Source organism: Notolabrus celidotus, chromosome 23, assembly GCF_009762535.1.
Source record: "Notolabrus celidotus isolate fNotCel1 chromosome 23, fNotCel1.pri, whole genome shotgun sequence".
Lineage (NCBI taxonomy): Eukaryota > Metazoa > Chordata > Actinopteri > Labriformes > Labridae > Notolabrus > Notolabrus celidotus.
In genome coordinates, this window is record NC_048294.1 from 218,442 (window position 1) to 237,303 (window position 18,862).

The 18,862-nt window shown below is 42.8% G+C and overlaps 1 protein-coding gene across 1 annotated transcript; it reads left to right on the forward strand.

Moving 5' to 3' along the window:
- Positions 1-7,967: 7,967 nt before the first annotated feature.
- On the forward strand, positions 7,968-18,856 carry cfi (complement factor I). Its single transcript, XM_034676082.1, has 17 exons — positions 7,968-8,052; positions 10,782-10,972; positions 11,140-11,293; positions 12,080-12,143; positions 12,217-12,385; positions 12,512-12,711; positions 12,885-12,992; positions 13,073-13,192; positions 13,321-13,353; positions 13,437-13,457; positions 14,679-14,821; positions 14,948-15,051; positions 15,158-15,262; positions 15,342-15,520; positions 15,751-15,852; positions 15,946-16,094; positions 18,515-18,856. The coding sequence occupies exons 1-17, from the start codon at positions 7,993-7,995 to the stop codon at positions 18,581-18,583; spliced, it is 1,971 nt and encodes a 656-aa protein (XP_034531973.1). The 5' UTR covers positions 7,968-7,992; the 3' UTR covers positions 18,584-18,856.
- Positions 18,857-18,862: the final 6 nt, after the last annotated feature.

The following is an 18,862-nucleotide window of genomic DNA, read 5'->3' on the forward strand; positions in this document are numbered from 1 at the left end:
GAATAGAAGTTTGACAATGAAAGGAAAGATCAGAGAAATAGAAAGGATAAATTAAGAGCATTAGAATAATAAATGAAAAAAGAAATAATCAAATAAAACTAAAGATTATTAATAAGTTAGATAAAAAATAAAAATACATTTTTAAAAAGCATTTAAGGACAATAAATGGGTTTAAGAAGAAGATGACATCACATCAGAGAAAATAAAAAGAATAGATTAAAACCATTAAAATAATGAATTAAAAAATAAATAATCACATAAAATTAAAAACAATAATTTAGATGGATAAAAAAATGACCTGTTAGACCCCCTGCTGCTTTTACCGACTCTATGGTCTAAAGAATCCCAAACGAAGCTGCTCTGCCTCTGAGAAATGTTTGCTTAGATGAAACTTTCTCTAAATGTTCCTCGACCTTTTCTTGATGAAATACTGAAATCATGAAGGTTTCATTTCCATCATGGTTCAGTCTGGATCTGCTGCAGGTCGTTCGGTCTGTCTGTGAACAAAGACACTAAGAGCGATGGACTGTTCCATGTGTGTGTGTATATGTCACCTTGTATTCCTTTTTACATAACTGAAGTCACATCAACCATAACCATGAGTTTCTCTTTATGAGATTAGAAACTTTTGAAAAAGCACAATCCATGTTTTCACCACCACACGATGGGAGAGGTTTCCAGACTTTGTTCTGTCTGTTGATCATATTTCAGGTACGAGATATTCACAGAGCTGTGTCAAACCATAAAGGGTACAATGGTTTCCTACAAGTTGTATTTGGAGCATTGGCGGATTAAAGAAGCTCTAATATCCCAAAAAGCAGGAGAGCTCAACTCTGCATGTCAGATTAAACCATGTAACAGATTAAAGTCATTCAGTCCCAAACAATACAAACAGGAACCACTTCACTTTAATCTTTACCTCCACATCGTACGTCTCAGACTCCATTAATATAATAACATGGTGGGAACATTCGCCTTCCTTCTGTGAGGAATGTATCCACTAAAGACCAAATGATTCCTGTGTGTCTTCATGTTCGTGTGTTTTTCTTTCTCTGTGCCTACTAAATGTCTGCGTGTCATTTTATTTATGTGTTCGTGTGAAACTTTGAGAATTTGCCAAGTGCAGTAAATATTCACAGACTTGTTGGTCCAGTCTTTAAAAGTCTACAAATGGACCAGAGTCCTCCAGTTTGAAAGTCGTGGCTAACCTACCTGAGTTCTTAGCTAACATGCTAGTTCCGTGTTTAGCTTCCAGAGGAACAAAATTAAACTCAGTAAACATCAAATGTTCAAACATACGTGTCAGTAATGAACTATTAAAATGTTCAGTCTGGCTCAATGTGTTCAAATCACACTCCTAGCTTATGCTACAATGCTAGCATGCTACAAATCCCTCGTTTACATATTAGGCAAATAGACCGTGCCTATTAGCTTGGAACTTTTAAAAACAAGTTAGCATCATTACTTGACTAAAGTATTTGTGGTTTCATTGTACGTCAACTTTTACAAAAGTCCTACATTGTGGGATGTCTCTTTGAGAAACTCTCAAGGGTGTATCTGAGCTAACCGTTGTTTCTCCAAAGGATGTTTGTCCTTTAAAACCAAGACAATCTTTGTGCAACTCTTTAAAGTTTGTTAGAAGAGCTAAACTTAAGACCACAAGAACATCAGTTCCTGTTTCAGGTTCATACTGCTGAAGGAAGCCAGCCATAAAAATGTAGAAACTGTGTCGTCTGAGAAGGGTTCTGGTCTCTGTCTGTTGTCTGAGTAGTATCCACCAGGTGTCAGCAGGAAGAACAGTGTATGGAGAGCAACAGCAGGTGTTCTAGAATTCTGACATCATCAAAGACAGAATTCCAGAATTCTGTCTTTGATGTCAGAATTCTGTCTTTGATGATGTCAGAGTTCTGTCTTTGATATCAGAATTCTGTCTTTGATGATGTCAGAATTCTGTCTTTGATGATGTCAGAATTCTGTCTCTGATGATGTCAGAATTCTGTCTTTGATGATGTCAGAATTCTGTCTTTGATGATGTCAGAATTCTGTCTTTGATGATGTCAGAATTCTGTCTCTGATGATGTCAGAATTCTGTCTTTGATGATGTCAGAATTCTGTCTTTGATGATGTCAGAATTCTGTCTTTGATGATGTCAGAATTCTGTCTTTGATGTCAGAGTTCTGAGAACAAATGGAACATTCCATGAAGAAGGTCAGAGCTAAAAAAAAACCATCAGTGTCTCTAATCCTCTTTCATAGACCTCCATTCAACAAACAAACATTGTAGACGTAGTTTTATCCTCCTCTTGAGGACAGACCTGACAAAGCTTGACTTTGGACTTTGGACTAATCTGCATCATGATGTTGTTATTTCAGCAAACTGAAGACCCGTTAATTACAAGAACATCACAAGAACATCAGTTTCTGTTTCAGGTTCATACCGCTGAAGGAAGCCAGATGGAAGTTTGCAGATTCTGATTCAGAAACATGTTGAATCTGGATCTCAGGGTCTGGATTTTAGCCTTAGTAGTGTCGACCAATCAGGTGTCAGCAGTCAGTATGGAGAGCAACTAGAATTCTGACATCATCAAAGACAGAATTCCAGAATTCTGTCTCTGATGATGTCAGAATTCTGTCTTTGATGATGTCAGAATTCTGTCTCTGATGATGTCAGAATTCTGTCTTTGATGTCAGAATTCTGTCTTTGATGATGTCAGAATTCTGTCCTTGATATCAGAATTCTGTCTTTGATGTCAGAATTCTGTCTTTGATGATGTCAGAGTTCTGTCTTTGATGTCAGAATTCTGAGAACAAATGGAACATTCCATGAAGAAGGTCAGAGCTATAAAAAAAAACATCAGTGTCTCTAATCCTCTTTCATAGACCTCCATTCAACAAACAAACATTGTAGACGTAGTTTTCTTCTCCTCTTGAGGACAGACCTGACAAAGCTTGACTTTGGACTTTGGACTAATCTGCATCATGATGTTGTTATTTCAGCAAACTGAAGACCCGTTAATTACAAGAACATCACAAGAACATCAGTTCCTGTTTCAGGTTCATACCGCTGAAGGAAGCCAGATGGAAGTTTACAGATTCTGATTCAGAAACATGTTGAATCTGGATCTCAGGGTCTGGATTTTAGCCTTAGTAGTGTCGACCAATCAGGTGTCAGCAGTCAGTATGGAGAGCAACTAGAATTCTGACATCAAAAGACAGAATTCTGAAATCCTGTCTTTCATCTGTGATTGAGAATTGAAGAACAGTGGAACCACAAAGCGTCGTAAAAAGTTAGTTTTTGGAGTCGCCAATTTAAAAAGATTTTAAATATTCGGAGCGACCTTCGAGCTCGTTAGAGGCGATCAACACTAAAACAGTCGTAGAAAACAAACAGTCACGATGTTTCTCTCTGGAGGGCTCTGGTTCTTTGGTGCTCGTGTTTGGTTCAGTCGGTGTCAGTGCCTCGTGTGTCGGCTCTCTGGAGGTTTTCTGTATTTGCATGTTTTTCTTCATCATGTTAAATCATTTTTATAATCGTACTGTTTGTGCTTCACGGCAGGAAGTGATGACACCGTTTATTAACAGGCTCTACGGTAACAGACGGTGATCCAAGTGGTGCAATAAACTAAAAACAGAAGAGTGATAGTTTGAGGAGTTTCTGTGTACATGTGCCTCTTTCTGTCTCAGTATTCAGCCTTTTCTCTTGATTCTACAGCCTTGTGTTTATATTAAATATTTTTGATTTCAGCCAGCTCATCTGTATCACTTGTGGTTCTTTGTCTTGTCATTTATGTTTGAGCAATATTAATACTTTTTAGGAAAAGTTGAAGGCTATTCAGTTACATGTGATGGTCTGAAACAAAAACAGGGACTCATTATTCTAGGGCCCAAATCTTAGGTCCAGATTTTGATAAATCATTGCAATTTGAACATTTACAGAAAGGAAGGAAAGAGTTCACAGGGGGTAGCATGAGTTTTTTAAAGCACAGCTAAAATAAATTAACATTATATAACTAACTATATAACTTCTAAACCTTATTTATATCAATAAAAGTTCCCCTGGCTTTATTCTTAGCTGTTTTGTTTGTTCTGGCCGATTTTACCCGACTTCTTTCAGTTAGCTTAAAACACACAAGCTAACATTAATTTGACAACATTATAAGAACAATTGAATTGCCAGCTAACCTGAGACGTGGAGAAGTGAGTTTGCTAACGTCAGATGTAAAAGTAAAACAGCAAACCTTAGCCCATAACCGCTAAAGTGAAATGTTAGCTAACCTAAACCGTGTTAGCTAACTGAAAACAAGTTATGTGCTACATTGATTTTGTAAGTTGAAATAAAAGTGTTTAGCTACTGAATGCGAGGTCAGCTAGCCGTTTTAATCCAAACAAAAGTAAAATCACTGGCTTACCTGTAAATGCTGTTTTGGCCGTTTTTACCTGACTTCTTTCAGTTAGCTTAAAACACACAAGCTAACGTTAGCTTAACAACATTAAAAGAACACTTTAATTACCAGCTAACCTGAGACATGGAGAGAAGTGAGTTTTCTAACGTCAGATGTAAAAGTTAAAAAGCAAACCTTAGCACATAACCGCTAAAGTGAAATGTTAGCTAACTGAAACGCCGATGTGTGCTACGTTGATGTTGTTAGCCTTTTAATCCAAACAAAAGAGCGGCGTAGCCTGACGTCATTTCTGCTGACCATTAAAAGAAAACACGTCTCGTCATCCATATTTTGAAGCGTATGAACAATCGTCACACAGGTTAATAAATGTGTGTGTGTGTGTGTGTGTGTGTGTGTGTACATAATGAAATGATTAATAAGAACCTGAAAGCCATGATACCGTTACCGGTTGCCTTCGTAGACTCAAGGACTCGTCACTTCTTCCTTCCTCCTTGACACACGTTTATTTACACGTTCGTTATTAACAAACAATAAAGTTGAAAATGTCTGTACTGCATGCTAACTAGCTTAGCTTCAGAGGCTACTCAGTAAACCTGCTAAAGGTATCGGCCTTGTCTTCAGTTTGTTTGTTATTTATCTCAGGAAGCTATACACACTCATGTATACAGTAGAAGTCTGATGTCGGTGTTGCAGTGATATGTGTAACCTGTCATTCTCTGGACCTGTCTCTAGAGTCGATCTGGATTTGATTTGGAGTTTCCTTCAGGATGAATAAAGTTTTTCTGACTCTGATGAAGCGTTCTCATATTTTTTTAAAACATCATACTTTGATCTAAAAACATGACTTGTTGTTGTTGTTTCTTTTTAGTCACATGCTGTTAGCTCCGCCCCTTTTTGGGGGATGAGCTCACAGCAAATGTTTGTTGGTTCTTCTTCGTGTGAATGTTGAGTTAACTGTTCAAACACAAACTGATCACACACAGTTTGTACCTCGGACTGAGTCACCCTGTGTGTGTGTGTGTGTGTGTGTGTGTGTGTGTGTGTGTGTGTGTGTGTGTGTGTGTGTGTGTGTGTGAGTCAGTGTATATCCATGTAGGAAAACCCAGACTCTTGTAACCTGTTGTTCTGTGCCGAGGTGTGTTGTGTGTTCTCTCTCTCTCTCTCCTCCTGTGCCTCCTCCAGGTGCTGCTCTCAGCCTCTCAGCAGGTAATCAGGCTCACCTGTACCTGTGATCAGACTCACCTGTACCTGTGATCAGACTCAGGCTTACCTGTACCTGTGATCAGACTCACCTGTACTTGTGATCAGACTCACCTGTACCTGTGATCAGACTCACCTGTACCTGTGATCAGACTCACCTGGGATCAGGCTCACCTGTACCTGTGATCAGACTCACCTGTACCTGTGATCAGACTCAGGCTTACCTGTACCTGTGATCAGACTCACCTGTACCTGTGATCAGACTCACCTGTACCTGTGATCAGACTCACCTGTACTTGTGATCAGAATCACCTGTACTTGTGATCAGACTCACCTGTACCTGTGATCAGACTCACCTGTACTTCTGATCAGACTCACCTGTACCTGTGATCAGACTCACCTGTACCTGTGATCAGGCTCATCTGTACCTGTGATCAGACTCACCTGTACCTGTGATCAGACCCACCTGTACCTGTGATCAGACTCACCTGTACCTGTGATCAGACCCACCTGTACCTGTGATCAGACTCACCTGTACCTGTGATCAGACCCACCTGTATCTGTGATCAGACCCACCTGTACCTGTGATCAGACTCACCTGTACCTGTGATCAGACCCACCTGTATCTGTGATCAGACCCACCTGTACCTGTGATCAGACTCACCTGTACCTGTGATCAGACCCACCTGTACCTATGATCAGACTCACCTGTACCTGTGATCAGACCCACCTGTACCTGTGATCAGACTCACCTGTACCTGTGATCAGACCCACCTGTACCTGTGATCAGGCTCACCCGTACCTGTGATCAGACCCACCTGTACCTGTGATCAGGCTCACCCGTACCTGTGATCAGACTCACCTGTACCTGTTCAGCAATCAGGAGAGTATGTAAGCCGGAGAGAGGACACAGTCTGGGCTCAGTGTGTGAGGAGACGTCTTCTTCTCAGTGTTTGTTCTCTGTTGCTCCTTTAATAAAAACAAATGTTAAAAAAATTAAAAAATTAAAAAATTAAAATAAATAAAAACATTAAAAGACAATAAAAAGATTTTAAGAAGAAGATGACACATCAGAGAAAATAGAAAAAGACCGGTTTAAAACATTACAATAATAAATGAAAAATTAAATAATAAAACAACAAATTATCAAATGTAATTAAAAATAATTAATTATTAATATAAAACATTATAAATTAATAAATAAAATAATTCATGATAGATTGTAACATTAAGATAAAAATAAATATCAAATAAAATAAAACACTTAATTAATTAGATACAAAAATAAATAAATAAATTTGTAAATAAAATAATTAAAGGACAATAGAAAGGTTTTAACAAGATGACGTCATCACATCATAGAAAATAGAAAAAGATAGATTAAGAACATTACAATAATCAATGACAAAATGAATAATAAAACAATTAATTATCAACTTAAATTAAAACGAATTAATTAGTTAGATAAAAATAAAAAGCAGTTAAAGGATGAAGAAAGTCTTAAGAAGAGCTTTTAAAGATAATAATCTCAGCTGACATGTGTTGACCCTCAGAGTCGGTCTCCCCCTTGGCTCTTTGGAAACTCTCTTATTTAAACATTGTTGAACATTAACTTGTTTGCTCTTCCCTCCGTGTGTCCTCTCTGTCCCAGGACGCTGAGGGAATTTACCGGAACACATTTTGACTCATGTCTTAAAGCCCCACGACGTACTCAAACCTTTGGTTCTATTTTTTTTTAAATGTTTGTCACTTTAAATAAAAAATAAGACCTTAACTGTTTCTGTACCAGACTGTTAACATGTGGATTTCTGCTGTGACATTTTAACATGGGGCTCTATGGAGGTTGACTCACTTTAGGAGCTAGCCTCTAGTGGACACTCCTGGAACTGCAGTTTTTGGCACTTCCGGCTTCACTTTTCAACACGGGAGTTTCAACTTTTCTCCCAGCAGGCTTTGCAAATAAAAATCTACAAATCAAGAGAAATGAAAATGTGTCTTCCTGTTTCCTGTAGAAGTGACTCTTTGACCACCACAGAGTCAGATGTTTACGTCACACACACCTCTGTACTCACACTTGGATCAATTCTTGCATCAGCGCCTGAAAAAGAAACAGCTGATAAATATGTGTCACTGGAATCCATTCTTTCCCCTCGTACACAAAAACAACCGTTCATGTGACCTTACGATCAGTCCGCCCAATCATCAGGGTTTCCCGGCTGTGTGGGTGTGAGCGTGTGTGTGTCCATATTGACGGGTCAGACTAATGATTGATTGATGACATCAGCGGACAGGAGCTGATATCAGGCTGTCAGTCACTCTGCTCGCTCTGAGAGAAGAACGTCTGTCTGTCCGTCTGTCTGCTGATGTTTTATTGTAAAGAGTTCATCAGGATGAGATCAGCTGCAGCTTCACTTTTCTTACTGCTTCTTCTTGTTGTCCACTCGGAGACGGTGAGTGAACTTATACTGTCTTTTATCAAGTGTCTCTGTAGTCTTTGTGTTTGAATGTTTTACTAAGAGGATACATGAAATGGTGTTCTTTTGGTTTCCTTGAGTTTTGCTTGTGTACAGAGCTTGATGAGACTTAGCTGTGACTTCAGTAGAATATAGTTGGAGTCGAACAGATTCCTGGGTCTTTTAGTCTCTCTAGTCAAAACCAAACAGAACAAAGTTCATCCAGATGTCAGGCAATAGAAATTAAAGGCGGGACTTACAGACGCATCAGTCATTAAACAAAAACAGCTCTATTAACGTGCAGCACTGAGTCAGAGGAACGACCACAAACAATAACATGACAGAGTTTGAAGCTTGAGCCAAAAAGGAAACTGGACTCTTTCAGGAACTAGAGGGGCATTTCCACCAGAGGAACTTTACCCCTGAACTACGTGCGTTTGGACCATAGACTGTAAAAATATGGACGTAGTATCCGTGACGTCACCCATCTGTTTCTGAAGAGCTGTTTTGAGACCAATCGGCTGCGGCAGCCATATTGCTTCTGTGGAGCCAGTGTGACGTAAAGAGGCGGGCTTTGAGCCTCCTAGCCAACAGCTGCAGTGTTCCCGCAGGCAGCTGTGCCTCTCATTGGAAGACTAGTAATCTCAATATCTTCCAAATTGCCGAATTTGAAAAATATTCACCCCCCTCACAGTGAGAGGACATCGAGAAATTAGCTATCCAGACTACACTCATCTTTTGTACCAGGCTGTAAACATGTTTATTAATGCTGCAAAGATTGGCTTTTCCCCATTCATGTGTATGTGACTTCTGGTACTTCTGGAGCCAGCCTCTAGTGGATCCTCGATGAACTGCAGCTTTTAACACTTCAGCATTGACTCATATTTTTAGACCGGAGGTTGCCGCTTGGTTTGGACCAGTGGACCCAGGGTCTAAATTTAGATCAGGGGTAGATAATCTCCCCCCTAAAAAGCCCCTGCTAGGGGGGTAGTACTTTTCAAAGGTCCCGGGGACACTGGGTCTTATTACACGTAAGGGGTGCATTTGGACCAAGAGTTCCGGGGTCTTTTAGCCCCCAGAACTACTGTCCCCTGAACTAAAGGCGTTTTTCGACCAGAGGGACTTTACCCCTAAAAAGCCCCTGCTAGGGGGGTAGTACTTTTCAAAGATCCCAGGACTTTCGGGGGGGCCGGGCCTGCAATGCTGAGCGTGTCTGATTGGTAGATTAACCTCAGTGTTTTAATTCTGCCCTCCGTCCACAATAACATCACACACATCTGTGATTCTCTTGATTTCTCTTTCTTTCATTAGTTTTTATTTGTTCTATGTTTTTTGTATGTGTGTGTACTTTTCAAAAGAAGAAGCTGTGATTCTCTTGATTTAGCAGCTTGTAACAGTAGTCTTCTCTCAGCCCACCGTGAATGCGTCTCTCCTCCCGGTGTTCCGCTTTTAAAAGTGACCCTGTAAACTGGAGACCTTCAGCTGAACGTGTCAGTGTTTGTGGAGTTTACACAGCTGTTGAAACACAGAGGGAGTTCCTGGGAATGCAAACTAGTTTAGCTTTTATTAAGATTTCAAAATATCCTCATCAGATATTTAATGATGGTCTAAAGACGTTTATGAGGAATGCATCCGGCTGAGAGTCTCCAGTTAACAGGGTCGCCGTTTAAACCAAAACACCGGCCGATCTCTGCGATCACGGCTTTTTGAGTTCAAAAGGATTTTAAAGCCGTGTTGAAACGTCTTTGCTACTCGCGCTTATCTCCTCTCACGTGTTGATTCATTCTTTGCTTTTTCCATGTTTTTAACCGCAGGCACAACATTTTCCCTTTTTTTCAATGTTTTTCTGCTTTAGGAGCACAATTTCAAATTTGAGGAAAATAAATTTTTTCGAGAAGCTCCGGGTCAACTTTTTTGTCAATTTTTTTTTTTTTCAAAACAAAATTTCAAATTTTTTTTGTTAAATTTCATTTTATTTTTAAATAAAAAAAATTCTAATTTTTTTTCCCGAATTTTCTTTTCAATTTTTTTCCCAAATTATTTTTTTCAATTTTTTTTTTTTTTTTCAAAATTTTCCAAAAATCATTCACAGTCAATGTTTTTTTCATCTGTCTGGTGGTGTAGTGTCAAAGGATTTTAAAGCCGTGTTGAAACGTCTTTGCTACTCGCGCTTATCTCCTCTCACGTGTTGATTCAGTGAATCCATCTGTGATGAAATATAGCACCATCTAAAACAGACCAGCTGAGTCTCTTCATGCTAACAGGCTAACTGTTGTGTTGCTCAGAATGATACCTGCCTGTCCGTCTGCTTCTATGGAGTCATCTGTAATGAATGGCATTCCTCTTTGTTTTACTGCCCTCTACTGGTCTGGTGGTGACTATCCGGGACTTCAGCCCGCGGTTGAAACACAGACAACAATGGGGGCACAGGGACCTTTTAGTTCAGGGGAAAGTAGTTCTGGGGGCTAAAAGACCCCGGGACTCTTGGTCCAAATGCACCTTAGGCAAACGACTGTCAAGAACTAGGATAACGACTGTCAACAAATAAAGTCAAGAATAAGATGATAGAAAGACATTAGTTTCAGTTTTCTGTTGGGGAAGAAAAGTATTTGTTCTTCAGAGATATAAAGTTGTGTATCATCAGCATAACACTTGAACATAACTCCATCTATATAACCTTTATTTCAAAATCATTTAACTGGACTGCGTTGGAACTGTTTCCGCAGTGGGAACCACATAAGGATCACTCTTCAAACGATGACCCCATCCGGCAGATTCAACAGAAACCACAGTTCCCAATCCGACCCCCGACACCTCCAGCAACCACTCCCGCTCCCACAACACCCGCAGAGGTCGAGGAGGTCGAGGAGGACGAGGAGGACGAGTTCCTGGGTCCACATGAGTGTTTGGAGGAGAAGTAAGAGTGTTAGGATCTTTTGCTTCTTCCTGTCAGAGATCAAGTTCTAATAGGGACACAGGAAGACCGGCGTCCTGAAACCACAAGTTTACCGTTTGACTGTTTCTAACGTCTGAACGGTGGGAGGTTTGTCCGTAAATATTTGTTCCATCTTTAACTTTGATCAGGTTTACCCGTGAGTCCTGTGGCCTGGTGTTCTGCCCTCCGTGGGCGCGCTGCATCGATGGACACTGCTTCTGTAAACCGCCCTACCTGTGTCCGGTGGAGAACGTGACCACGGTTTGTGGGCGGGACCACAGAACCTATCGCTCCTACTGCCAGGTGACTGTCACATGAGGTTTGGTATCTACAGCTGGTCTGAAATTAGCTGTCGTTGCGTTAGCTGCTAATAATGTGGCAAGGTTAAAACTATCAATACTTTTAAAACCCGGCAACGCCACCTAGGTTAAAAGGAGCCTAGGAGGACTCCTTAAAATTTTACACAGGTTCTTTAAAATCATGTTTTAGCAGAGTTACAAAAAGATAAGTCTCTTAAAAGTTCAAGTTGAATAATGTCCATTTAGTTCTCACATCAGCATTAAAAAAAACCCACCATAAAAGGCCTAAAAAACCATTAAAATAAACTAAAACTAAAGATAAATGAAATAAAACAGGCGTGCAAAGCTGTGCAAAAGTCCTTAAACCCGGTTATAACAGTGCCTAAGGAACAGAGTTTGATAAAAGGTCCTGTGAGGGTACTTAATGGAGAGAGGGGTGCATTGTGATCGCTTCCCCTCACGTCCGTACATCAGTTCCTCCACGCGGCCGCCCCCTTTGGCTCATCCGCAGCGACTTCCCACGCCCAAGTTTAGGACCTGGTTTGACACCCCCAATGATGGTGTCGTCGGTCATCTCGTCCCTGATCCGTCACAGCACAGGATCTGATAGGTTTCTATTCTAGTCAATGTGTTAACTTCCACTGGATCCGCTGGTGTCCAAGCGACAAAAGTCAAGCATCCCATCGTCTATCTTTGCAGCGCTCTGATCCTCATCTCTTGTCTAAGAAATGTTTCTCTCATGAACGTTGATCCTCTGTGTCAACTCATTCCCTTTGATCTGGTCTTCCAGGCTATGGCCCTCACATGTCGGACCGGGAGGCCCGCCATGTCCCACTTTGGGAGTAACTGCGAAGGTTTGCTCTCACGGACACATCCAGTGCCTTTCATGCTCAGTCTCAGAACTAATGTCCCCCTCTCTCCTCACAGCGAGCTACCCAAAGTTTGAGAGCAGCATCGACTCAAACACAGGATTGGTCCAGGTCTTCATCCCTAACACGACAGAAGGAAGTTACAACAGAGAGAAATTACTGGTCTGCAGGAAGATTTGGAACATGGCCGCGGCGAACGTAGCCTGCAAGGACAAAGGCTTCCCCCTGTGAGAGAATCCATGACATGCTTGTTTATAAGTCAGCTTTCGTGCATGTAGACCATGTAGGTTAGCATGGACTGCTCTCTAGAAGAACACCCTCTCCGTTCTTCATGTGTGTCTCTGTGTTCGTAGCGGTGCAGCTTCTGCCGGGTTTGAGTTTTACAACTCCCTCCAAACTGACGGGGGACCGGAGCCGCTCCCTGAAAGCTGCGTTAGCATCCGCTGCCAAGGCTACGAGAACTCCCTGGCTGAGTGTGTGATCTACAACAAGGTCCGGATCGGCAACAGGAAGGTGGCGACTGTAACCTGTTACAAGGCGCCGCCAGCTCCACGTAAGCATGGTTTCTATCCTGTTCTTATGTTGATGCTGTCAGTTCAATCTGTGCTGAATCCACACACAGGGGGTTAAACTCAGGAACATCAAGTCTGGAGTTACTGTCAGAGTCCACCAGATCTATGGATCCTCCAAAACCAGTGTTCACTCTGTTCCCTTCTTTGTTTTCAGAGACAGAGTGTGGCTTCACATGTGCAAACACCAAGTGTGTGACTCTGAACCAGACGTGTGACGGGGTGGACGATTGTGGCGACCGCAGTGATGAGATGTGCTGCAAAAGTAAACACACACACACGTACACAGACACTGCATGTCAGGCTTTCACAGACAGCTCTGATGACTTCCTGTTTGTCCGTCAGAATGCAGGAACAACAGTTTCCGCTGTAAGACGGGCGTGTGCGTGCACAAAGAGGCGCTCCGGGACGGACAGATGGACTGTCTGGACGGCGAGGACGAATCGCCGAAGCACGTTGAACACAGTGAGAAACACACACACGTTTAAAATCCTCAGTGACCTCAGGGCGAGTCTGAGGATCAGGGGGAGAGTTTGAGAGGACGGTTCCTCACAGCTAACGTCTTATATGTAACATGTTTCTGTTTCCAACAGAGCCGGTGGACAATACACAGCTCAGGAACACGGGTACGTCTGTCACTGAGGCAACAAGGTACTCAACCTGTCAGGTAGAGCTGTGTTTGATGACATCACTGTTTCCTCTGTTTCAGAGTACGAGTCTCCAAAGAGAGGTAAGCCGCCAAAACATGGATACTGAGACCACATCCACACGTAAACACGTCCACACGTAAACACGTCCACACGTAAACACGTCCACACGTTAACACGTCCACACGTTAACACGTCCACACGTAAACACGTCCACACGTGAACACATCCACACGTAAACACGTCCACACGTAAACACATCCACACGTAAACACGTCCACACGTAAACACGTCCACACGTGAACACATCCACACGTAAACACGTCCACACGTAAACACGTCCACACGTAAACACGTCCACAGGTCATCAAGATCCACATGTCTATACGTCTACATGTCAGTAATGTCCACATGTCAGCAATGTCCACACGTTAGCAACATCCACACGTAAACACTTCCACATGTCAGCAATGTCCACACATCAGCAACGTCCACACGTCTATACATCTATGAGTCAGCATGTTCCACGAGTCAGCAACGTCTATGAGTCAGCAACGTCTATGAGTCAGCAACGTCTATGAGTCAGCAATGTCCACACGTCAGCAACATCCACACGTCTATACGTCTGAGTCAGCAATGTCCACATGCTATACGACTATGAGTCGGCAATGTCCACATGCTATACGTCTATACGTCAGCAATGTCCACACATCAGCAATGTCCACATGTTAGCAACGTCCACACATCCACACGTCAGCAACGTCCAAATGTTAGCAATGTCAGCAATGTCCACCTGTTAGCAACGTCCACACATCAGCTATGTCCACACGTCAGCAATGTCCACACGTCAGCAATGTCCACACGTCAGCAATGTCGACACGTCAGCAACGTCTACATGTCTGCAACGTCCACATGTCTGCAACATCCACATGTCAGCAATGTCCACATGTCAGCAATGTCCACACGTCAGCAATGTCCACACGGCAGCAACGTCCACACGTCAACAACGTCCACACGTCAGCAACGTCCAAACGTCTATACATCTATGAGTCAGCAATGTCCACACGTCAGCAACGTCTATGAGTCAGCAACATCTATGAGTCAGCAATGTCCACACATCAGCAATGTCCACACATCAGCAATGTCCACACATCAGCAATGTCCACACATCAGCAATGTCCACACATCAGCAATGTCCACATGTCCACACGTGCACACGTCCCCGACTCAGCCGTCCACTAACCTCTGTGAACATCGTAAACGCTGGATGTGACCTTTCAGGACCTCTGTGCATGTTTGTCCAGAAACAACAGCCAGCAGGAAGTACCTGGAGTCCAGGTTGTACTGTGGGATTCCCAACGCCACCACAGTGGACGATGTGGATGTGGAGGAGCGGGTGATGGGCAGTCGAGTCAAGAGAGTGGTGGGAGGAGTCCCGGCTAACCCGGTCAGTTCACACACACCTGTGTTTCTACTTCATCATGTCATGTATCAGCTCATCCTTCTCTCTCTGTCGGTGTTTTTAACCTTCATTAGAAACATTAACCATCAGTCACTCTGTGTTTGTGTGCAGACTCAGATCCAGTGGCAGGTTGCTCTGGAGGAGAACAGGAAGATCGACTGTGGGGGGGCGTACATCGGAGGATGCTGGGTACTCACGGCTGCTCACTGCGTCAGGTACAACACCTGACGACCTCAGGCTCTCCACTCAGACGTCATGTTCAGTCCTCGATGTGATGTCACTTCCTGTTTTAATGAAAGCGTCTCACACTCTCTGCTCCAGGCCCAACCCGACTGCCTTCAGGGTGAAGTTCTCTCTCTGGAGGAAGACTCGAGCCCAGGACACGACCGACATCGTCCCCGTTGCAGACATTCACATCCACCCGAAGTAAGTGTTCCTCTGAATCGTCCCACAACACCTGCGTGTTCACGTCCACTCAAAGCTAACTGATACGAACGTCCTGCAGGTACAACGCCAGCTCCTACGAGAACGACATCGCCCTGGTGCAGCTGCAGAAACTTCCCTTCCAAAAGGAGAAATGCTTCATAGACAACCCGGCCATCAGCGCCGTCTGCGTGCCCTGGACCACTCACCTGTTTCAGCCCAACCACACCTGCAGCATCTCTGGATGGGGACGCACCGCGGGTAGGAATCAGACCTCACATCTTATCTTTACAGTGCAAGAAACAAACAGAGATGCAAATCTGGATCCAGAAAAGGCAGCTGGACTCGGTTCAAGTCCTTGAAGACGCCTCAGCGTACTCATGACCCACGTCTTCAAGGACTTCCACCAAATCCAGCTGCCTCTTTGAATCCGAGGCTGACGGAGAGCCTCCACAGGCATGTCTGAATACTGAAGAGTGTTTCTGTGACAGAGGGACGAGCAGCTCAGGTTCTGCTGTGGGCCAACGTGTCGCTCATCAACGACTGTCAGCGGTATTACAAAGACCGCTTCAAACCGGGCATGATGTGTGCAGGTGAGTGTTCACAGACTCAAACAGGCCGACTTAGGAACGCCTTAAAGGTGCTCATGGTAATGTGTGTGTGTGTGTGTGTGTGTGTGTCTGTAGGTGACCTGGACGGCAGCGTGGACTCGTGTCAGGGGGACAGCGGGGGTCCTTTAGTCTGTGAAGATGAAATGGGGATTTCTTATCTGTGGGGCATCGTGAGCTGGGGAGAGAGGTGCGGTCAGCCAGGGTTCCCCGGAGTTTATACACAGGTAAACACGCACACACACACACACACACACACACACACACACACACACACACACACATTTACGCAGGTAAGGGGCACACACCGTGGAAGGTGAACACACGGCCAGCCCTCGCTCTGAACCGAGTAAATTACATGAAACATACTAAATCTAACATGAACATTAAAACAGTCTGTATCCATATAGAAGCCTGAGTCCTTCTCTCTGTCATCTGAGTCCTTAAGCTTTTTGTTTCATGAAACCTTTCTTCCTTTCCTTCATGTGTCCTTGTTTCCTTCACGACACATCTCTGACTGTGAGGACGTTTCAGTGACATGACGACAGATCAACATCAAGAAGGACCTTTATTTAATGAGGGGGATCATTTTATACATGAAGGAAGGGAGGAAAGGAAGGAAAGAAGGAACCAGAGGAAGGAAAGGAAGGAAACAAAAATATGAAGGAGAGAAAGGAAGGAAGGATGGGAGGAAAGATGGAAAGCTAAAATAAAGGATAGAGAAAAGGGGATGAAGGAAGGAAAGAAATGAAGAAGGGAAGAAGGGAAGGAAAAGGAGGGAGGAAGGAGAGGAAAGAAGGAGGAAGGGAAGCAAGAAAGAAAGCAATGAAAGACAGAAAGGAAGGAGGAAAGAAATGAAGGAAAGAAAAAAAGAAAGAGGAACAAAATAAAAATATGAAGGAGAGAAAGGCAGGAAGGAGGAAAGGAAAGAAAGAAAGACAGAAAATGTAAGGAAATGAAGGATAGAGAAAAAGGGAGGAAGGAAGGAAGGAAAGAAATGAAGAAGGGAAGGAAAATGAGGGAGGAAGGAAGGAGGAAGGGAAGCAAGAATGCAGTCAATGCTCGAGTCCTTAAGTTTTCTGTTTCATGAAACCTTTCTTCCTTTCCTTCATGTGTCCTTGTTTCCTTCACGACACATCTCTGACTGTGAGGACGTTTCAGTGACATGACGACAGATCAACATCAAGAAGGACCTTTATTTAATGAGGGGGACCATTTTATACATGAAGGAAGGGAGGAAAGGAAGGAAAGAAGGAACCAGAGGAAGGAAAGGAAGGAAACAAAAATATGAAGGAGAGAAAGGAAGGAAGGATGGGAGGAAAGATGGAAAGCTAAAATAAAGGATAGAGAAAAGGGGATGAAGGAAGGAAAGAAATGAAGAAGGGAAGAAGGGAAGGAAAAGGAGGGAGGAAGGAGAGGAAAGAAAGAAAGCAATGAAAGACAGAAAGGAAGGAGGAAGGAAATGAAGGAAAGAAAAAAAGAAAGAGGAACGAAATAAAAATATGAAGGAGAGAAAGGAAGGAAGGATGGGAGGAAAGATGGAAAGCCAGAAAAGGAAGGATGGAAAGGGAAGGAAATAAAGGATAGAGAAAAGGGGATGAAGGAAGGAAAGAAATGAAGAAGGGAAGAAGGGAAGGAAAAGGAGGGAGGAAGGAGAGGAAAGAAGGAGGAAGGGAAGCAAGAAAGAAAGCAATGAAAGACAGAAAGGAAGGAGGAAGGAAATGAAGGAAAGAAAAAAAGAAAGAGGAACGAAATAAAAATATGAAGGAGAGAAAGGAAGGAAGGATGGGAGGAAAGATGGAAAGCCAGAAAAGGAAGGATGGAAAGGGAAGGAAATAAAGGATAGAGAAAAGGGGATGAAGGAAGGAAAGAAATGAAGAAGGGAAGGAAAAGGAGGGAGATAGGAGGAAAGAAGGAGGAAGGGAAGCAAGAACAGAACGCAATTGAAAGACAGAAAGGAAGGAGGAAGGAATGAAGGAAAGAAAAACAAGAAAGAGGAACGAAATAAAAATATGAAGGAGATAAAGGAAGGAAGGATGGGAGGAAAGATGGAAAGCCAGAAAAGGAAGGATGGAAAGGGAAGGAAATAAGGATAGAGAAAAGGGGGATGAAGGAAGGAAAGAAATGAAGAAGGGAAGAGGGAAGGAAAAGGAGGGAGGAAGGAGAGGAAAGAAGGAGGAAGGGAAGCAAGAAAGAAAGCAATGAAAGACAGAAAGGAAGGAGGAAGGAGCAATGAAAGACAGAAAGGAAGGAGGAAGGAAATGAAGGAAAGAAAAAAAGAAAGAGGAACAAAATAAAAATATGAAGGAGAGAAAGGCAGGGAGGAGGAAAGGAAAGAAAGAAAGACAGAAAAGGTAAGGAAATGAAGGATAGAGAAAAAGGGAGGAAGGAAGGAAAGAAATGAAGAAGGGAAGAAAAATGAGGGAGGAAGGAGAGGAAGGAAGCAAGAATGCAGTCAATGCTCGAGTCCAAGTCAAGTCTTGAGTACTACAACACTGCTCGGTACATCAAACTAAAGATCTGTGATGATTCATATTTCCTCAACCTGGAGTTTTACCTGCTCTGACACGAAACGACCTCCGCCCTGAAGAGAAGAGGAAAGTCACGAACATGAACCCTTCTTTAAGAATGACTCGTTCTGTTTCAGGTGGCTCATTTCTTCGAGTGGATCAGACTTCACACAGGCTGGCCTGCAGTCACCAGATTCAACTCCTGATGAGCCGACAGCGCGCGCTGCGACACGAGGAAACGACCAGCTGCTCTTTTTAATCCAGGAAATGAAATATTATAAGCATTTTATTTGTTTGTTTAAAAGTGCAGCATCGTCTCGAGCATGCTAGCATTCATGCTAATTCGTGCAGTTTTTTTTTTTACGGTGTACGCAAAATAAAAACATTTTATAAGTGAAGCGCCTTTTTGTTAAATACTGAATAAATATCTGAGACTGAGATTAATCTGTGACATAAAGAAAGAAATTAAAACAACTTGAAGTGTT

Bases quoted from the DNA above. Each gene is read 5' to 3' on its own strand.
- cfi (XM_034676082.1), top strand. From the start codon at position 7,993: ATGAGATCAGCTGCAGCTTCACTTTTCTTACTGCTTCTTCTTGTTGTC. The intron at 11,294-12,079 runs GTGACTGTCACA...CTGGTCTTCCAG, and splicing joins CCTATCGCTCCTACTGCCAG to GCTATGGCCCTCACATGTCG. The intron at 15,263-15,341 runs GTAAGTGTTCCT...AACGTCCTGCAG, and splicing joins GACATTCACATCCACCCGAA to GTACAACGCCAGCTCCTACG.